This window comes from Osmerus eperlanus, chromosome 8 (genome assembly GCF_963692335.1).
Source record: "Osmerus eperlanus chromosome 8, fOsmEpe2.1, whole genome shotgun sequence".
Classification (NCBI taxonomy): Eukaryota; Metazoa; Chordata; class Actinopteri; order Osmeriformes; family Osmeridae; genus Osmerus; species Osmerus eperlanus.
The window spans coordinates 8,311,576-8,332,741 of record NC_085025.1 but is presented as its reverse complement, the minus strand read 5'-3'; the positions used below and the strand labels follow the sequence as shown (position 1 = coordinate 8,332,741).

The window sequence follows — 21,166 nt, the reverse complement described above, 5'->3', positions numbered from 1 at the left end:
TTATTTGCTTGAACAAATAAGAATGTACATTGGTTGCTTTTCTAACTTTGTTTTAATGAATAATGAGCATCATCCTTCTGTTTTGATAGAAAATAATATAATATTATACTTTAGGTCAGTTGATACAGTAGCCTACGCTAGTTGTTGGTATTCTAAAGACACTTTAACTAAGTCAGCTAACACGATAGAGAGTGTAAGTATAATACTGTAGTCAGCTAAACTTCCAGAAACATACAAAAAAGCTCTAATTCTGACATCAGACTGAATTCCAAAATGTATACTGTCTCAGTATTACAATAACATGTATTTTTGCATTTTCAAAATACAGTTAGGCGCACATTAAAATGCTATACTACAGGTGAATGACCAGCATGCAACCTCCAGTAATACATGAATGGCACACAGTCATTAGTTCATGTGGAGAATCATTTTATATATGCAGAGTAGTAAATGTTTATGTCCAGAAGTACTTTTCTTTCGATTGTGGCATTACCTTAAATTAACCACAGTTGCTTATTTTTGTCATGAGTACTCTATACATTGATGGTGTGATATGACAATGTGCATCAACCAAACAAATATACACTGTACAGAAAGCAACTACATGGCATCTGATTGGATAATATTTACAGTATGTATCAAAAATACACTGCTCATTGAAAATATGAAGACAGGCTTCCCAGAGATGGCAATGATGTGTTATATTGCAATTACGAACCAAGTATCCGGCAAAAACGTGAATGTTAACTACATAATGTGTTAACATTACATTATGCACAATCAACCTGCTGAAGTGAATTGCTTTATAGCCGTGTGTGTATGTGTGTGTGTGTTCGGATAGAGAGAGACTTAGTACAGCGTCTTTATAACCATGTGTAAGTGTGTGTGCGTGTGTACTGTAAGTGTGTGGATGCATGTGTGTCCTCTGTGAGATTAACTTGGCAGACCTGCATCGACAATCGGATCTCACGGCAGCAGTTAAGCTAATGGCTTGTTCTGCCCAGGAGTTTTCTTCATTGGTGAGGGGGTTGACAATGGAGAGGGAAGGGCGATCAAACCTCAATGATGTTGATAGATCGCACGGATGGATGAAACTGCAATAGAAGAGAGTAAAAAAGCATAATTGGGACGTGTTTCTCTGTCACAACTGAGATGATCAGTAAAAGCTTGTAAGGATGGATGTTGATTAAAAGCTGAGAATATGGTTAGATGTATCAAGCATTCCAGGAAAAGTGTGCAGATCAAAGGAATCCCCTGACTAATGTTTAGTCTCTAAGCATTTGAGTTTCATCTTTATTTAGACCAGTCATTTATATAATTTGTATTGCCTTTGGTGCAATTGTTTGCTGGTTTGAAATCAGTTTTTTGTTTAAATAAAATACCACCAACTCTCAAATCTGTGCTCTATGGCTTGTTGGAGGTGTTCCATGCCTAAATGACCACATTAACTTCCTCCTCATTCATTTGAGGCTTGGATTGGTTTTAGATTCAGTCTGCTTCGGAACAATAACCTAGCCCAGTCCAGCAAGGTAGAAGGTTCCATTACGGCTTTACTCTGAGGACCTGGGAATGTATCAAACTTAAAAAATGGTCTGCTTCTTAACCCTTGTGTTATCTTCGGGTCGTTCTGACCCATCAGTCATTGTGACCCACCGTCGTATAGCGACAACTTTACCGCATACAAAAACAAAGTGAAGCATTTTCTTTTAACCGTTGGGCTGTCTCAGACCCCCCACATTGCGAAGGTTAAAAGAAAATTATTTTTATTTGTTTTTGTATTGGGTAAAATTGGGTAAACACAACGATGGTTCGTTATGAACCTTTGGGTCATGTGACCCGAAGGCAGCACGAGGGTTAATGAATGTTGTGGATTCTCTGGGAGGTTTTGAAACACAACAAATGTGTCTGACGGATAAGGAAAAATCATTGACACTTGGTAATCAGCAAGGTTTTGGACAGATCATCTGGGGTGAAAAGGGGAGTAGATTGATCACCATAACAGAGAGTTTTCTTATCCAGCATTCTCCCCTCCACAGGGTGTGGAAATGGATGGTGTCAAATTTTCGTTCTGTCTCGCTCTCTTGTTTTTCTTCAGAAATACCCATTTTCTGTTGGCCAGCGGGCACCACCCGACTTCAACAGTTGTGTTGTTATCACCCATTAAAAGTTCATTTCACCAGCCAAGCCACTGAGGCTGTTTCATCTGACTAGAACCTAGTAAGGAATGCAATATACTTGTAATAGTGTGTGGGACATCAAATGGGAAACATCATTAAGGAGAACAGTGAAGCACAACAAATCCCCCAAACCTCGCTTGCAATACACCAATTAGAGAAACATTGTGTTGATATTAAACCAGACTGGTTTTGATTAATCCTTCTTGCACTGTAGTAAAAAATAGTAGTACCAAAATGAATATAAAACACCACAGGAATTAGTGTCTATGAAGTTAATTTTCCTAATTGCAAAGGTATGGCAACTATAGGTATTTATTTTCTCAGGAAATGAAAAGCAGTCTCATTTTATACAGTTATTAGAGAAACAATCACTGTCAGTTGTAGAACTCCAGGGAAGTTGATGAAGTTTCTTAAGTTGTCACATTTCCATGATTGGTCACTTTATGAGAGGCTGAATTGGACAACAACTCTCTAAAAACACAATAAGAAAGCCATTGGATTGCCCTTGAGCTAATTTAAATATAAAAATTAAATACAGCTTTAATCTAATTCTACAAACTGGGAAACATCACATTCTAATGGCCAAAGTCATCGATTGGTCCATGCCCTCAAATCTGACCTATTATTGGATATATCAACCATTATCCAGGATTCCAATGAGCCAACACTGACATTCTGTCTCCATTTAGCTGGCCTTTGATTTCATGCATCTTTCATATCAGGGACTCGTTCCTTCCCAGCATTGCCCTTTCTGCCTCCCACATAGTGACGCACTGGCAAGCTAATCCATAAGGTAAGCTCCGAGGCATGGAACGCTATATGAAGGAGTTCTCACTGTAATCCAAACTGCAGCGTATAGAATGTGGCAGTGTTTATTTTTACAGCTCGATTATTTTAGTTGGTTTTCCTTAATCACCTGTAATATGGAAAAGGAGATCCTGAAATCGCTGCCTAAAGGTTACCATGGTGATGGTGGGATGGTGATGTAAAATAGGGATTGGAATAGATTTTATATTTTCTAGGTCAGGTGAGTTCTGGGATGTGTGGAAACAATTTTTCTAGATACAGTTATTAGATACTGTAAATTGATCGCATTGATTGATTTCATTAGTTGAGATGTTAAGGCAGCCTTTGTACCATCCAATCACAGCAAACTGTGCAGCGATACCATCATTCTGAACAGATGCGTTGTGTGAGGGTGTTTGTTCCCTCACCTTGCTCCGGAGCAGGCCTCCACTGTGGTGCTCCGGAGTGCTCTTCTCTGAGGACGGCTTCACCTTCTCCTTACTGTTACTGGAGTCATTGTCCTTGATGATGTCATACTGCCTGCAGAACAGGGCGATGACAGCTACAGGGGGTGAATGAGAGAGTGAGACAGAGAGAGTGAAAGAATGAGAGGATGAGATAGAAGACAAAGAGAGAGCAGAGAGGAGAGGAGGGGGATGGAGAGAGAAAGGGAGAGTTAGGTAAAGAGAAAGAGAGAGGGAGGGAGAGACACAGAAGTGAGAATTTCTGTGACGTCGTCATTTAATGACAAGCCTGTCGTTACTTCCTGTCACCAGGCACATTGATGAGCCATGTGGGGAATGGAATCCCCCAGGGGAGTGGAGCCTTGGGTCTGGTGATGGAGACTTTATTCTCCAGCTTCAAACACCTGTCATTCTACATAGCGTTTGAGTTGAGGTGCTGAATTTTGAAGCTTGTGCATATAAGACATGGAAACCCATATGACCTTGGTCTATTGTGAAATTAAATACAGCACCATTAATCCCTTGTAATTTCTATAATGAATAGTTCATAGCCATAGTTATGGGAGTCATCCCAAATAGCTCACTACCTAATACTCATTTTGTTAAATAGAACTATGAACATTTTGAACCGTGCAGAGACTGAGAAGTGTTTTAAAATGCCCCATATTGTGTCCTGTCAGATGTAAGACTTATCATCATAGAAACGGAAGACATTCCTGTGAATGCTAGATGAGGGAATATAACAAGAAGCAGAAAGTGTCTGAGGGAATGTAGCAGTGAAGCAGTTAGTGTCAGAGCAACACCATTGTGCCCTTGAAAGAAGCAATTACCTCACGATGGATATTGTACTATACATGCTAGAGACTGTGTTTCTATCTGGATAACAGTGTTTGCAAGGGGCATATTTAAAAGAGGGATTGAGAGAAAGAGTAGATAAGAATGTTAACAAGAGATAACTTCAGAGGTGCTGTTACAAGATACAAATGTCTTAAAGAAGACATCAATCCCAGTAGGATAATGTTTCTTTTGGTAAATGCTCCCATTGGAGCCACAATATCAATAACATTATAGATAATGACTCATCTATAATACACAGAAAGTAAATACACAATAGTGATCACTCTTAGCAGAATATGTGACCTCCCTGTTACAGGGATGAAAATGTCTGATACACCAACCAAACCATCTCAGTTGACGTATCTGTCCTTGCCATGTATAACCTGAAGACAATCACCCATCTGGTGAAATATTATTTTAGCCATTTAAAGTACGATGTTGCAAGGAGCAAACAATTTGTCTTAATATGAGCTAAAAATTACGTTTTGTACTCACATACTTATTGGCAACTTTTAGATATGTGTATTTACTATGCTTAATTTAATATACTTGTATGTAAGTATGTTTGTACTAATACTTTGTAAGTATAGTATACTTTACTTTTTATATTTTTCGTATGGGATTCCAGTACTACAACTGCTACATGTGTCCCTGGTCAATGTCTTCTTGTTCAGAGGGAACACACAGGCTATGTACTTGTTATTGAAATGTACTGTATCAACACTTCACTTCAATCTGAATGGGTTTCCTAAATCCTCAGTGAGTGTTGAACATATGTACCAACCCATCAAACCCAGAACCTCAATTTGCTCCTCATGAATGTTTGATGAGACTAGCTGTGTATTTCCAATGCATGAAAAGCCCCAATTGCTGTAAGCATATTACACATTTACGAAGACTTCATAAAACACTTCATTGCCGAAGGGATAACGATCTGTACTTTCACTGATGGATACGACAAGTGCCATGTATTGTTCAAAGCTTCCTGCTTCCTTCTCAAAGTTTTATATGCTTTTCTGTGATTAGTATTACTCCCCCAGCTCTGAAGCCATGGGCGGGGTATCCTGCTTCCTGTTCCTGGAAGACAAGTTGGATATGCCAGTTTGCATTGTGCTTCAGCTCTTCATTAATCAAACCCGGTCCTCACAGAGCTGGCAAGTCATTACTCCAACTGGGTTGATGAGCAGAGGCTAGTGAGAGTGGGTGGTGTCAGTTTGCCTTTTTGTGGGGTGAAAGGAGAAAGCTGACAGTCTGAAGCTACTAAATAGAGCTGCTGAAGTCCCTAATGGGTCATTTCAAACTGATTTTAAACTGACTCTAGGTTTCGTGACTCACAGTCCTGCCATCAAAATGACTTTTCTGGGGTTCACTGGCTGATGGATTACAATAATTGATTTGTTTAAATATGATAAATATATTGAAAGAGCTTGAGTGAATACTTATTTTGAATACCTGAAGCCCATTCCAAAAACTACACATCAACAACTAACAAATCTATCAATTTTTATGCTTTTTGCTGGTCTAAGTTGTTTTCCATTCAGTGTGCTTAATGCATATTGTAGCACAAAGGGTAACGCTCTTTCAATAATTTGTCAGCAATGTATGAAACCTTACCTGCCCACATGAGCAGCACCACCACAATGATGATCAGCTCTCCTGTCTGCAGGTGTCTGGACTTGTCCAGGCCCTGGACTGTGGGGTCATCTGTGAGGAGAGAGGCCCAAGACTGTCACATTATAGAAATCACATTAATACAATTCTGTTTGTGATTATTAAGTGTGATTAACTAAAGTTTGCCTTTTGAGTATGACCATTTCAAAATACTTTTCATGCAAGAACATCTGACAACTGGAACATGAAATGTTAAAAAGAAGAATAAAACAAAGCCTGAGTTGTAACAGAATTCTAAAAGAACACCAGACAGAACTTGTGTCAACTTCACTGACATGTTTTTCTTAGCTGCTTAAGAAAACTTGCTTGAAACTATAGTCTCCACAAAGCCACATATTATCGTAACAAAGACTTGGGCCATGTGCATCCCCATTAACCATCTGTCAGTGTGGGGAGGTGAAGATTGCTGTTTATCTCTCACTGCCATCATTGTCCTCCTACAACGGTCACAAGAAGACGAAGAACCGGACAAAACCACACATCCATCTTCTAGCATTAATCTTCCTTTAAGGGGATTGACTAAATGCCCATTTGCTTCTCTCAATACCATCTTTTAACCTGTGTGGAACTCTTCCAGAGCAGCACTTTTCCCAATTGATTCTCTTTAGTGGATCACACCGTCATAACGTTGGCTGGAAATACTCAGCTGTCAGCTCTCCACTCAATGGCAATTACCAAGAAGGGTCATATGTATCCCTGTACACTTTTTTTCTTTTTCTTTCCTTTCAGTCTCTTGATTAAGAAGGGAGAAAAATCGAGTGACAAGGAGCAGGAAACCTGTCCTCACACATGAGAAAATGGAGGATGAGAGAGAGAGAGAGAGAGAGAGAGAGAGAGACAGAGAGAGAGAGACAGAGAGAGCGAGAGAGAGACAGACAGAGACAGAGAGAGAGACTCTCATCTGCTATTTTTCATAAATTAATATTTATGAGGGGAGGTGGGGCCCCTGAGGCAGGTAGAAGAACCGTGAAACAACCCCAAAAAACCTGCTGCTTCCTTGCATTTTCACACTGGAGCATTGCTCAGATATGCTCACTGACTCTTAAAGAGGAACTGAGTCATCCTTGTGGGGGCTTATCAGTGAGAGTGTTTTAAGTAGATTTTGGGAAGTTCAAAACATTGAGACACCTCCTCTGTGTTATTGTATCTTACACAATATCAATTTCTTCAATTCATCTCGTCAGCATGGAACATTTCTGTTCTGTACTCATGGGTGCCATTATGTTTAAACCCCTGGTGCCTAATCAATAAAACCCACTCCCAGGACTCAACCAGAAGTGAAGTAGAAGATCAATATGTTTGTGATGGACTGGCACTAAGTTGCTATTCACTTTATAAGTTCACAGATTTATTCTGCTTCAGTGAATTCAAGATGTCTGAAGATGTGTTTCATTGACTGCAGTTTGTCAAGTTCAGAGTGTCCTCTACAATACATAATTTATCACCATTATCAACATTAAAGCCACAAATATATAGATTATGGGAATACAGCCTCACTTACAATCCTACCCTTGAGTGCAATCTCAGTCTTTGGACATGCATTGGATGGAGCTGTGTGACAGTTTGTAATAAACATAACTGAATCAAGACAAATGATCTGCAGCACCCGGCTATTCATAATGGTGTGTAGGTAGCAGCAGAGTGTCTGTTTACTGTTGCTGCTGTCAAAGCTGCTAGGCCAGGCCAGGTTTAGACTATGACTCAGTGCTCTCAACCTGGAATCACTTTGAAGTCTCACAGTAATTGTGTCTAAGGGGGGCTCATTCCTAGTTGTGTTTGGCAGCACAGACATCGTCCTCTGAAAATCCACTGACACATGGGCATCCCCAACCACCAGCAACAATTGTAGTCTGACTGTGTAGGAGCTTTGTGGTAGGCTGTGTGTTCAATGGTTTGTGGTTTTGTTGTGCTGCTTTTGAGTTGTTTATGACACATTTGATGCATTGAGGTGAGTTTCCTGCTTGCATCCTGATCAAGCTTCTTTTTACCAACAAAAACATAAAATCATAGTACCCCTCATAGTACTGTACCATCTGTATTTGACCTGTGGCTGAATGTGTAACCTCACATTATTTTGCCATATACTTCAAAACAGTACCACAGTCTAAATACTTAAATTACACTATCATACATTCCATTACCTAAATACATTTGCATACAGTATACAATGTTGTCATGTTTGACTATCAACACTACCAGCTGCAGTACATCGCTGCAGATAGAGCCACAGTTTAAATAAAACATGACTCCTGAGTATTTCCCAGCTGCTATAGAGGCCAACCACAGAGCAGGGTAGAAACATCGCTCACATCTGAAGTACACTCTTGAATTTTGTGGCCTGGAAAATAATCTTCACATGCATATATTCTGATCACATGGCATTGTTCAGGCAGTAATGAAATTGCCTTGGAGTCTTTGAAACTGCAGCATCGATTTCTAAACAAATTCCACCGAAGCCTATTTATATCCAAATTCCCCATCCGTACAGTAGAGAGCCAGCATTGTTTGTTTGTGTTTTATGCGTGGCATGTATGGGTTAGGGATCAAACCATGAGGGAGGGGCTCTACATTCTGCCCTGTATGCCTCACACACGTAATCATCGTTTCTTCTGTCAAAGTGTTCCTTTGGTCAGGACAGGGTTAAACTTGGCTATTGATTCGAAACAATCACAGCTGTAGGTCATTGCAATGCATCTGGATGCCTGGGCCTGCAAATCCATTTACTCTGAATACGAGTCCAGATGGCTAGATTGAAAAGGCTTTTTTGTGGTTGAAGCATTCAGGATGCACACAAAAGAAAGACGTGTGACATTACGTTTAAAAGGTGAGTTGTGATTAATTGCGTTGTGGCCAGTGGGAGGCCGTGCCAGATTACATTATTTCAGGACAAATGTAAAATTCCAAAATGTTCTCTAAGGCCAAAACACGAAAGTGTACGAGGCACAAGGGTGTTAAATAGACACATTGCCACCAGATAACGCAGCTGTAATTTTGTGATAACAACATTCATCTTACAGAGGGCGTGAAAACAGATAATGTTGCAGGGACACGCAAGGGACTGAGCTTTGTTTTCTCATATCCACAGATTCGGCACTTGCACTAAGGAACTTGTCTCTTTTTATGTTATTTATCATAATAACGTCTTGATCCTCCATGGTGTGCTCTGAGGTTGTTACATGACCAGACAAGACTGGAAGAGTGCCTACACATCCCACACAGTGCTGCATGCTGCATAACCCTTCAAAACAAATTCTGAGACATTAGAGAAGTGAATACCAGCACACAAAAATACTGTAGCTCTCTTACTTTATTGCAATGTTTCAACCAACAAGATCCTAGAATCCTTGATGAATGGGATATACTTTAATGTGACTAAAGAAGACCCTGAGTGTCAAAGCAGGCTGTTGATGCCTACACTCTTTACTGTTGACATATCATGCAAAGACTATATAGTGACTAGGATGAAACATGGATTTATTAATGTTATTTATCACAGCTGATATCATCTAATCCAAGAGTGTTGGATGAAGGATGCCACCAATGATTGGAAACAATCTGGATAAACAATCTGCAGTGCAATGCAGTTCTCAGTATGTATATTTATATACATACTGATATATATATATATATATATATATATATATATATATATATATATATATATATATATATATATATATATACATATAGTATGTATATATACATATATATGATTTTTTGATGGCTGTAGATTTTAGATGGATTTCAGTGTGCAATCACTGTATAGATAATGGCGCCCAAAGTTGTTTGCCTACGTTGGAAACTGCTCAGATTTGTATCACATACATTGTGAGTTCAAAGGAAGCAGACTGGACACCAGCCAAGATTAACCAGGAAGGCTGAGATGTTGTTTACATCCTACAACCCCAAAACACACACTTCCACTAATGAAGTTCATCCACTGACTGGACTGTTTCTCCGACCCACTTGGATGACTCAGGAGAGCTACTAGTTGTGATTCATACTTGATAGATAATCTCGATTTGAATCTTTAGAACCGCTAAGAGACTGCCTACTTGACTAATGGAGGATTCAAAGGAATGTTTGATGTTAACTCTGCATTATTTATATATGTGTACATGTTGAGAACAAAGTGGATTGGTTTCAACTAAAATCTTCAGTTTAAAGTTTCATATTTCATTATACGGTCATCTTTAAGGTCCACTGTTTCTTGTTTTTCTTGGTCCAACCTAGTACTATTGACTAGTACACAATATGCTGCTAAATGTAAATGTAACATATGCTTTGAAAAGCAATGTTTAACATTTCACCACACGGTATCTTAGATTTTGCTGATCCATTCCACCTTTTATAATGGTACCCATCCTGAGTCAGCAAAAATTAATAATTAATTGTTCACCTATATCAGCATTTCCAGTGAACAGGATGTGACCCCCCCACCATTTAAAATGAAAGAAAAGAAAGGCTCTTTACTCTGTAGAACCAGATCTATAAATATTTTGTATTGTCTAGGTGAAGGCCTAATAAAGACCCCCCTACCACCTCTGCTGCCTAACCATGACCCATAACCATGACCCCTAACCCTAACCTCTACACCCCCTTCCTTGAGTCAATCCTAAATCTAAATATCCTTCTGCACTAAAAGCTATTGGACCCTCCCCCAGTTGTCTAGGGACAGCGTATTCATCCCTAATCCTATCTACTTGACCATGCTGCAATCTGTCTGAAACCCCTATTAGCCACCTTGAGTAAGACAGAGATGCATACATTTACAGTCTCGCTTGCAGCCATGCGTGAAGACTCTGTTAATAATAAATTGGGCAGAAGAAGAAAATCACCGGGAGAGAGACACAGTGATGCACCTTTGGGAGCTGCTGTGAGAGCTGGGCGAGGGGGAGGCCTCCGGGCTACATGCACTTACTGTACTGTGGTACCCTATCCCACTCTTATGTCCCATGCTTGAAAGCAAAAAGAGAGGCAATTTAATGCATGGGGAGATATTCCTGCATGAGGAGCTATTCCTGGAGTTTTAAGAAATGGGAGGTTTCTTACTTCACCTACAGGAAGAAGACGCACAGTACCAGGGTGGCTATTACTGTACTACTTCAACAATTCCCAATACTACTTTTAATATTTGCAGTAATCATTTTGTACATTTGCTTTGCAAACCAACTGAGTTGCCTGTGTATTTTTTAAACCTGTGCTTCAGTTTAAGGGTTTTACCTGGCATTCATCCATTTATAAAGTCTAAATGCACATCTCAGCCATCTTGGTACATATAACAGACATACTTACCCTGGTTGGAGCTGTTGGACGGGAAACGATCCGACTTCTTGAGGGTGCGGAAATGGACCTTCTTGCTTGCCTGACTCTCACCATACAGGCCGATGGACTGAACCTGGATGATGTAATCCGTCTCTTCCTCGAGGTCCCAGAGGACGCAGGCCCGACTGGTTGTGTTCACCTCGCGGATGAACCTCTGCATGTGACCGTCCTGCCTCTGCGATTAACACAGGCCATTAATGAGCCAGGGGTTAGACCATTGAGATAACTCAGTGGATACATTTAACTTCACTCAAAGAGCATGTAAATGAATATATGCAATCTGTTAGATATTACTTGCTACTACTCCTTGCTCTGAACTTGAAAGTGCATCATTCATAATGTTGAGGATGCCTTCACTTTCCTAAATCCCTGGGTGGTGTCAATGAACATGTTTGTTCAGGCTCTGCCCAGTCCTCTCTATCCAATCACTCTTCCAAGGCCCTCGGCTAGATGTCTTATGTTCTTTTTCATTGGCACACTTGGCAGAGAGATCTGATACAGGGGCTCATTTCGCTCTTTAAACAATAAATAATGCAAGCATGTGACCGCCACACACTCCGTGCAAATATTAGACCTGCATAAGCCACAATGCAGACCATGATTAACGGCCATAAAGAGAGTCATTCAAATGTTATGACCACTGTGCATATCAAGTACTGCCTTGTACATAACTGAGCGAAGTAAAAAAAAAAAAAAGAACTTAAAGAAATGTTTTCGTTCCTCGGGTGAGCATTAACAGTTCATTTTACAATGCTATTTTGATACCAGCTAGCCTCGAAAAATATTAAGATGTTGTCTGTTGTATGTATTTCCCCAGCAAACAACGTTCTCTTGACAAATCTGGCATGTCAGGTTTTATTTCGATTTCAAGCTGTGGTGCCAGATTTAGTCCATCACTCTTCTCATTTATATTACTCTGTGAACTACACAGCTGGTATTGCTAGGAGAATGAATATGTGGGAAAAGGGAATTTTTGCATTCAATTCCGATACAGCAAAGAGTAAGGAATATATTGATAAAAAATAAAAATAAAAAACATTCACTGGGGATAAAACATGACATTTCACTCAGGTAACTGAATTTATGGGACAATGTATCCAATTTACTTCAGGTATCACATTAACTCACACACCTTTGTCAAATCATGTTAGCCCAAATCCCAGATTGCAAAATCCAACAGCAACTTACTTGTTGTGAGATGGAGAAGCCAATGATGATGTCACCTTCTGGAACCTCCCAGGACACAGTGGCAGAGTCCGCCCTCAGGTGCATGACAGACACATTTACTGGAGCAGGTGGGCGGTCTGAAGAGAGAGGAAAGAGACCATATTTATAGTGAATAAGTGAACAGTCAATCAGCAAATGTATAGTACCTGTGTTGGAGTCATATCACAAAGGTATAAGGGACATTTTGAAAGAGTGTGACCCTTTTTTCAGAATCACCTACAGTATTTTAAACTACATTTTGTTTAATAATTGAATGATTTAGGAAGTAAAACTGCTTTACAGCTCCATCTCTAAATAGCTAAAACTGAGCTTTTACCATAAAGTAAAATAAATTTTCTTATGACACAAATTCAGAACGACATCTCATGAATGCATTGTATATATTTTTTATTTCCACTGAAAAAGTACAATAGCCCTTAAATTCCTGTATAATAATCCACCCCCCCCCCCGCCCACACACACACCTCCTCTGTTTCTTTATGAAGTTATTTTCCTCCACCTTTCCTGGAAATCAGGTTTAGTCACGGTCAAGTCAAGCTGCTATACAATATTTATAGAAGATGAAAAAACACTCTGTGACACATCTTTTTCCATTTACTCCTCTGAACTCAACAGAAAGGATTTCCTGCCAAGAAAGCTCTCCAATCTGGCAACCCTGCCGCTGTATGTAAAAACCCAAGCCATAGTATATCCGAACAGGAGCTATCTAGAATGAATACGCTATTTTAGAAGGCAATCTCAGTAAAACAAATATATAATTTATGATTTGTTGTATGTTTTAGTGCTTCTAAGCATCTGCCCGAGCAACATAAACAGTATGATTGAGGGTAGGCATACAGAGACAAGACTGCCTTGTGGAAAAGTGTTTGTCTGTTTGAATTGAAGAGTTCAAGCCTCTTCATAGCTCATCACATGTTTGTCATGGCCCACTAATGCACTATAATGAAGGAATTGTAAAATAATTGATTCTAATAATGTAGCAGTTAATTTGGTCAATTGCTGTTTAGTTCAATTGCATTCCATTATCACAATAAATATTGCTGCAACCTCTTGTTTTGCTTGTTTTACCCATTCAGTTTGGTAAAACAACAACTGATGACAGTCTGGCCTTTAAAATGTTTCTTGTCCATCCTTTTCGATCGGTGCCACATTTCTTTACCCTGTCGCTTACCAGTCATCTATCATCATTTAATGGCCACCGGACAAGCTGATTACAGAATGGCACAAAAGCCTGGGCAATCAGGCCTGAGAAACAGAGGGTGACACATTCAATAGGAGACCCAGTGTCTCGCTTTCCCAGCAATCACTTGGGCAAGACTGGACAGCCAGGAGGAGATAGGGAGAAGCAGGTGGACGAACTGTAACCAATGAGCTCCCTGTGGGCCTCTGTCATCCTTCCTCACATGCATAAGAGACTTTGTGTATTGGTACAGAATCTTTTCTTGTGACTCTCGTTTTGTATTCCCCCCCTTTTTTTTTAATACAAAGAACAGGATAACTAGTGACATTCATGCTAAATGATATAATGCAAGATTTCTATCAGTTGTATAATATGGATGAATGCAACACCAAGTACAGTATGTGAGAATGTCAGGATGATTGTTGGATTAAAATACCTACTCCTGCTAGAATTGAATTTGCTTTAAATAGCGGCACAATAGTTATTGGATCAGCATCGAAGATTACATTTTTCAAAGTCAATTAGCAGTGGCATTTGCATTTGTCAAATAGCAATAGCTTTTGACAATTTGACTAGGACACCATGTTATCCTCAGATGACAGACAAAGCCACACGGGAGAAGCATCATCCGAAGGCAGCCACGTGGAAATACCAACAAAAAGATTGACAAAACTGGGAACCATTCCAAATCATTAGCAGTCTGGTCCTTCCTCTCTCTATCTCCCTCCTTCCCTCGCCCAGTTACCTCACTCTTATCAGGGATACGATCGATGGCCGTCTCCTCGTTGTGTCACAAAGGTGAGCGATTGTGCAAAGTATCAGAATGAGAATCAATTCCGTCCAATGACACCGCAGAGGGAGGTCACTGTGCCCCAGGTTGTGATATCAGTCATATCTATGCTTCAGCCTCAGGGAGAGAATACACTCAGGAGGTCAGTGTCAACTACAGGCCTGGCACACATCTCCAATATCCTGTGACATCCACATGGATAGTGACAATGAAAATACCAAACTAAATGTAGGGCCAGCTATGAATAATGGCTTGTCAATGATGGCGAGAGAGGTGAGATGGGCGTAGTCCCGAGAGTGACATCATGGAATCAAGAGGTCATGTCCGTTTCATTTTACCATTTAATGAGAACATTGGGGAACCTGAGAGAAAGGAAGGGTGAAAATATAAAGTGGGTTGTAGAATGTTAATATTACTGCATTGGAGAGTTTGCTAGTAAAAATAAGTTTTGAATTTGAACGAGATAAATGCATGATTTTCATCATACACATGACTCATAGTGATGATGAAAATGTTGATAATGATGATTGGTTGTAGTCATATGGATAAAGTATTAGGTTGTACTTGCAAAGTACTTACAGAAAACAAGATTGTTCCCCATAATATTAAACTAATCATAGACCCACGGGATGACTAACAAGGCTTTCACCTCCATCCTGTATAATAGGCTGCTGGGGTGTAAATGAGAAAATATTATTACCCCTGTCACTTTATCCAAAAAAAAACATCCTTAACTCATTGGCCTCTTGGCAAGCTTTAGAAAATTCTACTTAAGTGTGTACATTTAATGCAGTAAATTCACACGCTCAGCTTTATACTACAATTACAATAATGACACTGTTAGCTGCCAATCTCATCATTACCCCTGGAAATTCATCAGTTAATACTTGAACATCACATGTACAGTCATTTAACCTTGCATGTGAGTTATTCATGGCTGACACTTGGCCACAAGATGAAGGGTGTCAATATGTTCAAGGCAGTTCCTCATTGGGTGGTAGCAATAGTTGGATAGGCCTTGACACCTCTGCTACAGCTCTCCTACCACAGAGTCCAAGGCTGAAACTAAGGCATAGCATTTGTTCAGTGGAGGACATGTTCATTTGTCACGAGAGCTCATTGTCCTTTTGGTAATAGGGGTGACAGACATCCACACACAAGTAAAAACAGGCAGCCTCTGTGATATATGGCCTATGGACACACTGCTGATAAAGCATGTGGTGGCCCAGTTGAAGATGGGGCATGAATAATAGAGATAAAGTGTTTCTGTAAACCCAGCTCATCTATAGCCACACCACACACACTCTAGTGTTCAAAACACTTAAACAGGAACATTCAAAAATTACAATTTACAGACATAAAGACAAACACACACACACATAAACAATTGAGCAGAAAAATACTATCTCGAGTTATATACTTTATTATAATAAATATTTAATGTTCCTTGTCCACAAGCAGTTATAGGGACCTTAGTAGTAATTAACAAATCAAATACTTAATTTCTCTGTATTATCATTGTGTTGGTATGCTGATGGAAAACTTAAGATGTCGTTTCTTGAGCAAATATCATAAAACATAAAGTTACATCAAACACTTTTCCAATGTTTCAAACCGACGAGGTAGGTACGTTTGAGGTTGTCCTTAACAGCGAGCCACCGCAGTTCTTTGCTTAGAGACTTGACTTGTTTCACAGCAACAAATGTAATTGTGGGCTTAACACATTATGTAAGATCTGAAATCAAACAAAGATAGGTCACCTGGGGTTAGGAGCGTGACGGGGGGAGAACAGAGCTCTTGTGGGACACCAACGCCCTGTCAGGATGAATCATGGTGTGTGAAGCCATGGACCAGCACACTAGCCACCCCCCATCTTTCCAGGGAGCACTCAGCCTAATGCTTGCCAAGATAGCTACAATAGCCATAATGCCATAGATATCTGTTGAGGGGCCACTATGTTGGTACACATTGATGTGTTTATCCAGCATTGTAAAACACTGCCATTTACTGTACTGCCCAGTGAATACCTCAGTATGGTGTTTACTGTATGCCCCAGTGGTAAAGGCTGCCGCCACTTGAATTTACAGATTCTAGCATCAGGCTGTCAAAACTGGGCACTTTTATACAGGACGTGTAAAGGTTCAAAGTGATTGATCTTCTCAATAACACTGTCATAACTGACAATATTCTAGTGTCTGACACAGCCCCTCATGTTTACCAGGGTGACGGACTGTTTATGATACAGTGTGGTTATGCGAACATACTCTGCATTATATTTAACTTCTGCAAATAATTCACTATTTATGAATGACATCGACAAGGTCAATAATGAATTCACAAGCATCTTTAAACGATATGATTTGTGACTAACAATTTGTAAATGATCGTGTTGTGCACGAATAACGGTCAAATAAATCTGTTTACGGTTCTTCATTCATTTGTATTTATTTAACAAAGGCAGCAATACTGTTTCAAGACAAGCCTTCAAATCAACAATTTACCTGTTTGGTTTCTGGATAAACCACTTTCTCTTCACCTCAACTGAGAAATGCACTCTGGGCTCTCGCACTGAAGGGTGTTCTAAGGCTGCTTTCACTAAACTGGCATCTTGAAATTTGCTCTGCGGTTGAGAATTGAGGCAGTAACATGCTGGTTTTATCTTTAAGATGTGTCTGGTGCCCCCCCACCCCCAACCTGGCCCCCATCTCTCTCCCTTACTTCTGTGGAAGTCACTCCTCTGCTTTCACCTTTGAGGTTTGTGGCAAGATGGAAATGAGATCCTTTCTTTGATATGGCGTGGGAGAGCTGCTGTCTTGGTCTGTGGCATTGTGCTTTCCAAGCTGTGTACTACATTGATGCAGCTAGACTGCAGTAGTTACTGTAAGTCTTACTGTAAGTCGCTCTGGATAAGAGCGTCTGCTAAATGACTAAATGTAAAATGTAAATGTAGTTGACTCTATAAAGAAGATTCTGACAGAAATTGGAAGACACAGTTGTATGCAAGATTTGTGTATTTCATTTTTGGAGGATTAATTGGAATGCCTTTGTCTCTGATATTTAGTCTTCAATGAACTAGCAACACATGCAAGTGTTTTAGGAATATCTGCAAGCCACATTACTTCATCCAAACAGCCCCATGCAGCTGTTGCCATTGCACCTGCCCCCTTGTCCGTGTAAACAACCTTAATGTACAATATGTAGCCTATACAAAGCACAGAACACAAAGTTCCTGGGTCTAACAGTGGAGGGAGCAGAGTTAGTGAGGCGTGCTGTATCTGAACCCTATAAACTGTCAGTGCCTCAGTAAAACAGGCACTCCTTGTCCCTGTCCATCTCCCTCAGGTGCATGGTGTATGCTTTCATGTCAGGGAGCAGGGGCAGTGGCACCATGCTGGCCCCCAAATGGGACCAGGTGTCAGTCTGACGTTAATGTAATCACTATCCAGTCTCACGGGCTGCGTGACTTTGAAGGCACAATGCTTTTTTTCACTATTGAAGCGTAAAAGGAACTCACAATAAAAGATGAGAAGCCAGTTGAGTTTCTTGTAACAATTTATAACAGACTATTTTGTCTTTTAAGACAAGAGTGGTGTCATTATTTTTTAATTGGTTGGATGTAGTCCATGACAGATGATGTAACAGATGGAAATGAGAGTCTCAGGATCACTGGGGTGCCTAAATGTAACTACTTTATGATTTGTCCATCAATTTGCCAAATACCCGTCGTAACATTTTATGAACACACAATTGCCAATTTAGCAGATGGAGATGGGTTTTGCATTGGCAAGAAAATGTCCATATACTGTACATCCATAATCTCAAAATAAGCATTGCACCTCATACAAAATCCCCACCTTGCATGCATATATTGTCAAGGCAGGCAATCAAATATTATTTTGTCTCACCACACTCAATTAATGTGTGTATTCCACTGAGCAGGAAAGACCAAGTCAAGGTCACAGCGCAGCTGGGCCCCTCCCGTTCTAATCAAGAGGCATTGAGATAATTTCACTTTAGTATTCTGCACAGGTTGTCTCCCAGGGGTGACACAGTGACACTGCAGATGTCTCTGACATGGTCGGGGAGGATGCAGCCTCTAGCTCTCCAAATTGCCTTACTGCACGATCATCAGTCTGACCATATGTCCTGTGCCTATCTTTTTTTATATAAGAATGAGTAGTAGGCTACTTTGCTCAGACTTGATTGATACAGGCCATAGTATTTTTTCTATGTGGAACATGGTATACAACGTCCTACCTTCTGTAGTCTAGTCCTGAAGAAGCCATTAGCTTATAATGTGGAGGGATCCAAGAAGCTATGCAGGCCAAATTAATTGAAAGGTTAGCCTACTGTATTTCTGAAAGACTTTGATTATTAACTGTACCTTTGGCTATAAGAGCATCTCCAGATTGTAGCCTTTCTACAATTAATTTCAATAGTGGCAGTAACAAATTGATTTTATTATTTTACTGTCTTTGCCCAATTTAACTGACATCTAATGATTGAATTCCTTATCCACCCATTACTGGTTTATAATTATGAAATCATAATGGGAAATAAAACCGAATAGGCGTGCTTTTGATGTAGGATAATGAAAACAGATGAATAATGCGACTGTAAACCCCATTGCTCCAGCGCATGCATTGGAAAGACCAATATTAAGTTCAAAAGCTATTTTCAACCTAAAAGCCCATTTCAACAGCCCATTCATATTCATGAGATTCTTAATGAGTCTTCTAATAGTATTCCTCTCTACTTGACAGCGGAGCGTTCCCCTTACCATGGAGATAAAAAATGTACGCGCACCTCAGAAAACGCGTCAGGAGAGCGCAGAGCGTGCCAGACAGAACACCCCAACACCAATCTCACTGCCAAAACTAACATACAAGACACTATTTCCCATAGTGAGTTCGGTAGTGAGAGAGAATGGGAATCCGTAACAGGAGGGAGAGAAGAAAGCGATGCTGATATTTAAATAAATAAAAGAGTATAGCAAATGAGTAGCCTATAATACCTAATGAGTTGCTTGCAGTGTCTTGGATGATATGTGGTGAAGAATATTGTTCTGTAGGCTTATAGCCTGTAGAAGGATTGGTACAAAATACTTCAACCGTAAATAACTGCAGTAATTGGGGCTTTTTAGTGAGCATTACTACTGTACACACGTGGGCCTACCATGTTAGGTTAGTTTGAAATGAACGATTAAAGGCTGACAGTGCCTGCAGTCCGCATATGTTTGAAGAGCAACAATTACTTTATTTTAGATATCTTCATTTATACAGAAAGTGCACATTTAGGCCGTGATCCTCAAGAGGTTAAGATTACTGAGGTCAAGGATGTTTTTAGTGTATACTTGATACCCTTAGGAACTGCACTTTGTTCATGTTCATGCATTGATTATTTTATTTTTATTTTTTTACCATTATTTTACCAGGAGAGTCCCATTGAGATTAAAAATCTATTTTTCAAGGGAGACCTGACCAAGACAGGCAGCAAAATAATAATGGGACACAATAATAATAATAGTCAAATGAGTAACTTTTCAGTTTTATGTTTGTAACAATATCCACGTTTTGTCATTTGAATCTACAAAGTCACATGACATAAGAGGGAGAGTTTTTATTTATTATGAACGTGCATGCATTTGAAATTGCAAGTCTTGTTGATAGGCATTACAGACATTACATCAACATGAAACAGCATAACTACTTACTTGCTGCCACCAAGAACATGTCACTGCCGAAAAGCAACAGAATCACAGAGTTCAGCAACACAAGCAGGCGAGTCATGTCTGGAGGTTGTCTTAGTATCTTCTGGTAAAAATGTTAATGTTCTAGGTCCACTCTTTTTCAATGACCCAGATGTAGCCTACTCTATTTGTTCGTTTTCATAGCACATTGGATTTGTTGAAATGATTCCTCTCACGAACCATTCCTTTTCCGAACCATGCGACAAAGTCCAGGTATGTAGGCTTGAGTAGGTCAATCAACTTTATATAAAAATACCCCACATTTAGGAACAGTTTGTCAACACGCCCATGACGTCCATGTCAACAAAAATTCCATCCATTTCGTTTAGAATCTTAATGTTGTAGCCTTCAACGTCTTTATATCAAATCGCTGTGCCCTTATTCAATCTCACTGCGTTTGATGCGCCCTTATTCAGTGTTCACATGTGGCTCCATCCGTATCGAACGCTGATGCCCTCGGCAAGTTCTATTGTTAATCTTCCACGAGCTCGGGGCGCTAGTTAAGTGCCGGTGCATACAGGTAGTCCCTGATTGTGCTCCCGAGGTCCCCTCAAACTGAGGGGACAAGTCCAGGCAATTCAGCACCACAGACAGCGCCTAAGCACCACGCGGCGCACCAGCTAAAGTGCGCCTTCGCTCACAAGCGCTGCAGCTCTGATTTATTTATTCAGGCAGATGTGTCATTCCGCGGAGCCACTCTCCGGCGCTTCACTAATGTCCTAAAGGCAAATACCTTCTCTTTTTCAGCACTTCAAATTCTTTTTACATTCTCTTTTTACATTCTCTTTAACATTTCGTCCTTTTACAAAATGCATGTAATCCGGGATCCAATCACGCTTTATTGTAAAATGGCCAATGAGTGAACCTAATCAGCTATGTTGTACGTAGTATGCTAATAGCCTACGTATATGCAGTCTGATTTTCATGGAAATGTCAAAATACATAATATTTACCGCAATG

General features: G+C 40.0%; 1 protein-coding gene across 1 annotated transcript; it reads right to left on the bottom strand.

The window, feature by feature from the left end:
- Positions 1 to 21,029, bottom strand: fndc4a (fibronectin type III domain containing 4a). Its single transcript, XM_062468520.1, has 6 exons — positions 20,171 to 21,029; positions 12,449 to 12,564; positions 11,231 to 11,435; positions 5,879 to 5,968; positions 3,392 to 3,525; positions 1 to 1,094 (listed from the first exon to the last, which is right to left on the bottom strand). The coding sequence occupies exons 1-6, from the start codon at positions 20,244 to 20,246 to the stop codon at positions 1,053 to 1,055; spliced, it is 663 nt and encodes a 220-aa protein (XP_062324504.1). The 5' UTR covers positions 20,247 to 21,029; the 3' UTR covers positions 1 to 1,052.
- Between the last annotated feature and the right edge of the window lie 137 nt (positions 21,030 to 21,166).